At 42.6% G+C, this 8,882-nt stretch overlaps 1 protein-coding gene across 2 annotated transcripts; it reads left to right on the forward strand.

The window, feature by feature from the left end:
• PDCD2 (programmed cell death 2) lies at nucleotides 1–8,443 on the forward strand. 2 transcript variants are annotated; one of them, XR_010381168.1, is made up of 7 exons: nucleotides 1–341; nucleotides 771–1,013; nucleotides 1,387–1,518; nucleotides 2,811–2,914; nucleotides 4,140–4,253; nucleotides 5,488–7,685; nucleotides 7,884–8,443. XR_010381168.1 is itself a non-coding variant. In XM_031456765.1 (6 exons), the coding sequence occupies exons 1-6, from the start codon at nucleotides 59–61 to the stop codon at nucleotides 5,644–5,646; spliced, it is 1,035 nt and encodes a 344-aa protein (XP_031312625.1). In that variant the 5' UTR covers nucleotides 1–58; the 3' UTR covers nucleotides 5,647–8,443. The 2 variants fall into 2 exon arrangements, 1 of the variants encoding a protein (XP_031312625.1); XM_031456765.1 differs by having other exon boundaries at nucleotides 5,488–8,443.
• The last annotated feature ends 439 nt before the right edge of the window (nucleotides 8,444–8,882 follow it).

Genomic DNA, 8,882 nt, shown 5'->3' on the forward strand with positions numbered 1-8,882 from the left:
CACCGACTTCCGCTTTCGGCCGCGCTTCCGGAGTCCGGGGGTCCCGCTACCTGCGCCCATGGCTGCCGCCAGCGCTGGGCTGGCAGAGCTGGGCTTCGTGGAAGCGGCGCCGGCGTGGCGGCTGCGCAGTGAGCAGTTCCCCAGCAAAGTGGGCGGCCGGCCGGCGTGGCTGAGCGCTGCCGGGCTGCCGGGGCCAGCGGAGCTGGCCTGCGCGCTGTGCGGCCGCCCGCTGGCCTTCCTGCTGCAGCTGTACGCGCCGCTGCCCGGCCGCGCCGACGCCTTCCACCGCGGCCTCTTCCTCTTCTGCTGCCGGACGCCGCCGTGCTGCGCCGGCCTGCGCGGTGAGCGGGCCCGGGCCTGCGGGGGTGGGGCGCGCGGTTCCCCCGGGCCGCGTGGTCGCGCAGTCCTAGGCCCCCGTTTATGGTTAACCAGTAGTGTTAGGTATAGTTGGTTACAGTCAGGTAATAAAAATCATCACATATCGGAAAGCCGGGTCCCAACAGATTTTTCATATTTCCGTTGTGTGACTTAAGCTATTACTCTTGTTACTAATTTTAAAAAGCTCTAAGAGCCTACTTAGTTGTGTGGACTTGAAAAATTTCTCGTTTTCACCTCCTTTTTTTCCTCCCAGAAAATACACTCTCTAAAAGCAAAAACTTCCTTCTATCTTTTTTAAGAACTGAGCGTCTTTTCGGTCTGTGTGAAGGCTCAAATATTTAAATCGCTGTATTGTATTTTAAGTCATAATGTTTCCCCTCGTCTTCCCTTAGTTTTTAGAAATCAGCTGCCCAGGAGAAATGACTTCTACTCCTATGAGCCACCTTCCGAGGATCCTCCTCCAGAGACAGGAGAATCCGTGTGCCTCCAGCTCAAGTCTGGTGTTCATCTCTGCAGGGTTTGTGGCTGTGTAGGCCCCAAAACATGCTCGCGATGTCACAAGGCACATTACTGCAGTAAGGAGCACCAGACTCTGGACTGGAGATCGGGACATAAGCAGGCTTGTACACAAGCAGGTCAGTCCGTCCTTTTTTTTTTAATTTTAAAATCTCAACTCAGTTTCTTAGCGTCTGGCAACCCAAATCTTTCATTTCGAGGATGAAGGTTAATATTGGAAAAACTGTAATGCTTTTCAAAATCTTGGTTAACTGATAACATGAACACATTCATGAAGGAGGAGCTGTGGGGTCTTGCCCAGTCACATGTGTTCCAGACCTGCTTAATGTAGTCATTTAATTTATGACCCATAACCTAAAATGCCAGAGCTACATATGTTAGTTTACTGGGGAAAACTGTTATGCCATGGAATACACTTCAGAAATAGGAAATTATTCCACTTCCAGAAACTAAATGATTGCTAGTGATGCTAATTACTTTATTTTGTTTCAGATAATTTGGACAGTACAGTTCCAGACCACAACTTCCTTTTTCCAGAATTCGAAATTGTAATAGAAACAGAAGATGAGCTTATGCCTGAAGTTGTGGAAAAAGAAGACAAATCAGAGATTATAGGGAGCATGGGTAAGGAGTCAGTTTCAGAACTTCATTAAGTGATTAATGCTTCAAAGAAAGGGCTTGATATGTCAAGAAGAGAGGTACTGAGAGGAAAAAGTCAACTCACTTTGGAGGCTGCAGCCTGTACTTTACAAATATTGCCTTATTTGAAAATACCCTTTCTGTACCTCCCTGCCTTAGCATATATAAGGTACGTTCTGGTTCCTATTAAAAATGTGTTAGAGGAAGTATCCAGGCAGGGCTGCCCAAGATGCTGGAAACTTGGAAAGTTCATCGGCCTCCAAGATTTGTTATTTAGATTGAGATGGTATATGTGACAGTGCCTGGCACAGTGTTTGGTGGACGGCAGGGCCCTTTAAAAGTCAGTTTCTCTTTTATCTGGCCAGTTTCAGATAGTGGTTTTGTCAGTTACCTCAGGATTTTCACACTCTAGAGCAGTGCCTATGCTGAGAGACTGAGTAGCAGCCAGAATTTATCCAACACTTACTCTGCACCAGGAGCTTTTTTGGGGGCAAGATCTTATTAAAATCTTGACATCCCAACAATATATTAGAAACTGTACCCCATTTTGCAGTGAGGAATTTCAGGTTCTGAGTATAACTCGTTTGGTCATGTAACTGACCAAAGTTGTTAAGTTTTAGAATTGGAGTTTGAGCTCACATCTTACTGACTCTAGAACTTAAGCTCTTAAACAGCACAAAATGTAGATTTTAGAATCTAAGTTAGATTTCAGGTTAGAATGTCAGCTTTCTGGTTTAAGTTCACACTCAGGGTATCAAAAATCTCCTGAGCTACAAAGACTAAATCCTGCTGGAGACAGGTAGCTGGGATTGCAGACGTGTGTGAAGAGGAGTGAGCTGGTAGGTCCACAGTGAGCATGTGGTGACGTACCAGTGGGGAAAGGAAAGACGAGACACAAAGACATTTGAGATAAGACGGTTGAAGGACAGTAGTGACCAGAAGGGCTCATGTTTGCTGGCTGTCCCATCATGTGCTGGGCACTGCAGTCCTGAGCCTGAGACTTAGGTCTGGTCTTTTAATTGGAAACTTTAAGGAGAAGCTCTTAAAGTAGGAGCCTGCATAATAATAATGCTTCATGGAGTATCTGGAAATTCAGATGGTCTTTTTAAAGCACAAACATTAATGAATTAAAATAGGGAAATCCTGTGGAAACATCTGGCCTTCACAATCTGATTGAACACTAAGTTGGTTGTTTAAAGCTGGCTTCCCTCAGCATATGTGAATTATCTAGACATGGGGATTATTCCTATTGCCATAATACATTGATGATTTTTCAGATGAAGGACCTGAGGAAGAATTGGACTCCATGGCAAGACATGAGTCTAGGGAAGATAACATTTTCCAGGAATTTAAAGCTAAAGTATCCCTTGAACCGGAACAGGTAAAATAGAACTCATCTATAGCTTCTTCTTGTGTTCTTTTGAGGTGGTGTTTTAGGGGTCTAATCCCTGTGTAGAAGTAAATCTGTATAATAAAAGTAGTCTCATGTTTACAGGAGTCCTTGACACAGATGGTCCGTATGGAAAGGTGTTTCTGAAGTGCTGATCCTTTTAATAGTTGTTGAAAGACTAAAGGTTATACTGTTTATCATATAAGATTCATTTTCTAAAACCATGAGGGATAGAAGAGCAGTGAGATGTTGCCCGTGATACATGGAATCTGGGCGCCAGTGGGGAAAATAAAGAAAAGAAACTTCTGACAGTTTTTCCAACAGGGACCTCTGCTTACAAAACCAACCTAACACTTTAGCACAAAGACCACTGTGGCCTTGTGAAAAGAATTACGGGCTTTGGTGTTATGAAAAATTCTGGATCCTTGAGTTACACAATGACCTTCTGATGTAATCGTATCTATGGTGCAGAAAAAAAAAAAAAAAAAGACGGTGGTTTTAAGGATTAAGGTAGATTACAGGCTCATAGTGAGTATTCGGCAAATGTTTCCCTTCATCTCTGTTCTTCCATTAATATTATTCCCCTTAACTTCCCTCATCATTAACGTAAGTCCATAAAGAAGACTCAGCTAAGTTCCCATAAACCAGTCACTAGATCAGATAAATGTCCAGGAGCTTTATAGGAAGAATAGATTTAGGTCCCAAACACTGAGAAGGTGGTTTTAGCAATGCATATGCTTTTAACAAGATACATCTAGGAAAATCACTCAAGTTGTTATATACGATCTTATTATCATGAAATTTACTTCTGTTGTATTTATCTAAACACTGTTTCACTTGGTATTTGTCCCTTTCAAAATTTTAAACTAAGGTTCTTTTATCTGTGTGAAGGTAAGCACAGGCTCTGGGCTGCATTTTAGATGCACAACCTGAAATAGGATTATTGTTAGTTCCTTTACAAAATACTCATAGCATTCAGATTCTAGCCATATTGTCATCTAAGAAATATAATTTTGACATCCTGAGTCAGATAGGCTGGAAGAATGGCTTTGATGACACTGAGGAGGCATTGGTGGTGCCAGGTCTGAGGAGGGAACAGTAAACTGGCTTTCAGATGGCTGTTTCATCAGCTATAGGAGTATGTATAGAGTTTCTCTAGATGATCCTCAGGTCACGTGAGATTTTGGTGATTTAAACTGACCCTAATTGATTTTAGGTTCTCAGATATGGCAGAGGGATTGCCCCCATCTGGATCTCTGGTGAAAATGTTCCCCAAGAAAAGGATATTCCAGATTGCCCCTGCGGTGCCAAAAGAATGTTTGAATTCCAGGTATGACCTTAAATAAGTACTATTTTAGCATATAATTACCCTGATTTATGGTTTTAAACATTAAAAAACTTTGCCAAAGTAATACATGCGCATAGGCCCTGTGGTATTATGGAAGGTGCCCTGTAATGAAAATGAGTAGTTTCCAACTTCACCTTACAGCTTGTTCTTAGGAGGGAATTAATGTTTTACTGGTTTATCTGTTAGTTATTTCTATCTCTAAATAGCATCCTTTGTCTGAGACTTTTGTCAGTTAACTAGTTTTTAGACATTATCTGCTGACTCACTTCTGCAGTAATGAGGCTTTACACCATCTAGACCATTCCCCACTTTCCAGTGTGGTTTTATCATTATTTCTAGTGCCTGTGTTGTTGACTTTGTAATTTTAAATGACATACCTTCTTTTATAGTCTTTGACTTGGTGAGAGGAGTGTTTTAGAATCCTTGCTCTGTTTAGTCTTGGTTTGTGGATTTGGTAGGAAAACAAATGGATGTAATCATTAAGACAAAATTTTTTTTTTCCCCAAAAGAAATAGTATCAGAATGCATTGGGGCTGGGTGGAAATTCTCTTGCACTGTGGATTCTCTAACCTTACAAAGTGGTATTTGTTTCCTAGAATAAATAGGGAATTTTGAGGACTGTACCCGAAACGGATTGGTTCTTAGTGCCAGAGCTCTTGATGCCCAAGACCGAGCTAACTGTGTGTGTAAAGCAGTTTCACATGAGTGGTGGCAGTGCTGCCTCTTATCTTCCCCAGGAGGCCACTGACTTCTAAGACCTCTTTCTAGTCTGTTCAAATGCATCAGCAGAGTTCCTTTTTGTATTCATTACCACTAGTTAGGGTCTCTTCAGAGTCACAGTAACAGCACCTGGTATTTAGGTTGCCTGAGTAGAAGCCTCAGCTGTTTCGTGGCACGTTATTAATAAAAATAATTAATCAGGTTAACAGTCAGGCCAACTAGATCAGCTGACCTTATTGCACTTGGGAACTTCTTTCTCAAATGGAAAAGAGAGATACCAGATGAAGTAGAGAGGGGCTTTAAAGAAACACAGAATTGCAGAGTATTTTTAGATTGTTAAGTATGTTAATAGTGTAGTATCTGTAACCTTGCTGGGCAATGTGGAGACTGAAAGAACAGGATCCCTGTAAGTGCTGGCAGGGAAGTTCTGGTCCTCTGAAAGCAGACGTGCTCCTCACCTCCAGGCGTGGCTCTAACTGTGCCATCCTCTTCTCAGGTCATGCCTCAGCTGCTCAACTACCTGAAGGCTGACAGACTGGGCAGGAGTGTCGACTGGGGTGTCCTGGCTATCTTCACCTGTGCCGAAAGCTGTAGACTGGGCACTGGCTACACAGAGGAATTTGTTTGGAAGCAAGATATAACAGATACAGCTTAAAGGCAACATAATCTCGTAGACCTTGTGATTCCATTTCTAGGACTTTATCCTAAGGAAGTTATTGTACCAAAGACATACAAAGATGCTGTTTTAGGTGTTGTTTACATTGTCTAAATATTAGACAAAAATGTCCAGTGACAGGGAATTAAGTAAACTCTGGTGTACCTATCCAGCAGGAGGCTATGTATGCAGTCTTGATACAGACCTACATGCACATCAAATAAGACACAGGTAGACCCCAAGATAGCATTAATAGATGGTACTCATATGTGATCATGTTCTTATAAAAATACTTATACGTGTGTATGTGCACAAAGAAAAAAGATCTCAAAAGATACACACCAAATGTGAACTGGTTAAATGAATGGTGGGACTGAGTGACATGATGTTTCTACTTTTATGCATATTTCTTTCAACAAAAAAATGGGTTAAGTCAAACTGTCACTCAAGAGCATTTTCCCTCTAAAATTTGCAAAGTTAAAACAAAGAGAAGAAATATTTGGGTAAAACCCCAAGAGACTTGTATAATAATCAGGTGACTGTCATGGGCTCCAGTTTACATGGGAAAATACTGAACCCCACTAACTAGTATGGTGAATACAATGAATGGGATACCCAGTCATTCTGAAGCAGCAGAGTTGGCAGGATCAAAAAACCTGACTTTGAAGAGAAGCTCTACCTCAAAACTGACCTTGGTCAGCCAGTGGCACTGCTTACAGACCAGAGGCTGAAAGGCAAGAGCAATGGTCTTCTCTTCCCATCTGCCCATCTTGTACCACTGTCCACACGCAAGTAAACCCAGTAAGGATGCGAGAATCAGCCACTGGAGTTTCCCCAGGTCAGCCCCAGGGACTGCCTGGCCTTAGGGGAGCTGCCAGGTGTGGGATGTTGTTTGTGCTGCCTCTGTTTATACAGATGGGTCCTAAACCTGTGCCAGTAGCTGTGCTACAGCTCCTTCTAGCCCCTAGCCTTTTACACTTGTGATGCTCAGTTCTCTCATCAGCAGTGAACCAAGACAGACCCGAGGAGACACTGCTGTTGATCACTGCTTGAAGACCAACAGCTAATTCTGTAGCATCCCTGTTAACCCTGAAATGCACGGCTACCATAAACACATCTTTTTGGAGGTAACATCACTTAATGTCAGTGACTACCTGGCTATTTCAGGATACTTTCACATCAGAAAGTCTTGGCCTTTCAGTCCATCTCATGTCTGTGATTACAGTTACACGTAGCACCCTATGGGAAACTGCAGCATGGAATTGCCATGGGGAGCTTGTTACTGGGCTAATTCTAAATACAAATTTCAAAGAGGGAGGGAATGGTGGTGTCACCTCACTCAAGCTAGGAGTGCTAAATCGGTGACAATCACCCATAGTTCACGCCCTGTGCCTACGGAGGGAAACATGGCAAGAGTCACACACTTGGTAGGAAGCTCAGTGACTTACGGAAAACTAGACAAATGGGAACTTCATAGTCCAAACTAAATAATTCAGAAGTAAGTTTTCCAAAGTAGACCACTATCCTGACTGCTAAGGACTTTTCAAGCAAATTCATTGGGGTCTGTCTGGAGACATCCCCAGGTTATGCTGCAAGCACACTGACCAGTCAGGCTGTCCCAGGTGTGTGTCCCTGCCAGGGCCCTTCCCTGTGGAGACACTATTCCAAATCACCAGAATCATAGCACTGACTTGGCAACCATGTTTAAAAAAATAGAAACTACATTGAAAATAATACAAAATAAGATAACAATTTAGATAAAAAAGCAACTCTGTTGCCTCTAGAAATGTTAATAAAAACAGAAAACACCACCATGTCACCCATGAAATGATGGCCACCTCTCACCCAGCGACAGCTGTCGCTGCTGCCCAGCCATATACCCCATCGTCCCCCAGACCTCTGCATGGCTGGCGCTGCCTGATCAGGCAGCTCACTCCTCCCTGCTGCAGAGAGCAGTGCATTCACCTCTTCTTTATTTCAGATACCGAGTACCGGTCTCATCATCCTTTGAGAGTTCAGAGCGCACCGCAAAGAAACAGGTTTCAGTGCTTTTGATAATCATACTGTTGGTAGTATTCTGTTATTAACGTACCATCCCATGTGTCCTTAGAAATTAAGGATTTTCTCAGTGTAAAAGATAATACAGAATTGACCAAATAAAAGCCCTGTAGTCTGATTTTGAATTGGATATATTAGTATGAACTCACGAGGTATTTTATCTTGAAAACTTTTAAAAGGAAAGAAGCATTTATCCTGCTAGATGAAGTATACCACCTCATGAAAGTATCCCAATGAATAAATGAAAAAGTGATTAGAATTCCATCTTTCACAACCCACTAATGAATTAACGGATCAGTGAGAAGGCAACCAGACACTGACTCCCAAAAAACACCACTGACAGTTTCTGCAAAGAGATCAAGCCCAAGTGCAGCACCGCAGGTGCAGGAAGCACAGAGAACTGACGGGCACACTGAACTGCACCACCCTGAGTTTGCTAACGGCAAGGCTGAGAAACTACCAGATAAACGGTCTATTAATGTATTGAAAATGGAAGACAGAGGTGTTTAGGTAATTATTGTAAAAGGATAATGGTTATGGGAGGGGCGGGGGGGGGAGCTGTGGCTGGACTGGAGCCTAAGCTTCTGGGATCTGGCAAGTTTCTGAGTTGTGGTTGCTGGGGTGCCTGCCTCTGAATAATACATTATGCTAAACATTTGTTAGGTTTCCTCTGTACACTGCATTTTGCAACTATAAGCTTAATAATCTAGATAAGCGGAAATAAATATATCAACCATGACTTTAAAGTGCTATGAAAAATTCCATTTATAACAAACTATAAAATACTTAGGAATCAACTTGTATGGAATGTAAAAGCCCTATATGAAGAGAATTATGAAACTTTACTGAAGACTCTAAGGGAAGACCTATGGGGAGACAATTAATGTCTTTACAATTAATCCATACATTATTGGCATCACTCATGATTGGGAAACGCAAGGAAAGGGCACTCGTGTACCTGGACCACAATCTGGTGTGGAGCTACCAAAACCTAGGGTGCATACGTACTCTTTAGCACAGCGATTCCTCTTCTAGGGATGTTACTGCAGAAACACTGTACTCATCCACAAATACTCATATAAGGATGTTCCCTGCAGCACTGTTCATAACAGTGAAACACCACAGATAACGTAAGTGACCATGATTAAGGAAGTGGCTACATACATTAAGGAATATAA

This window comes from Camelus dromedarius, chromosome 6, assembly GCF_036321535.1.
Source record: "Camelus dromedarius isolate mCamDro1 chromosome 6, mCamDro1.pat, whole genome shotgun sequence".
Taxonomy (NCBI): Eukaryota; Metazoa; Chordata; class Mammalia; order Artiodactyla; family Camelidae; genus Camelus; species Camelus dromedarius.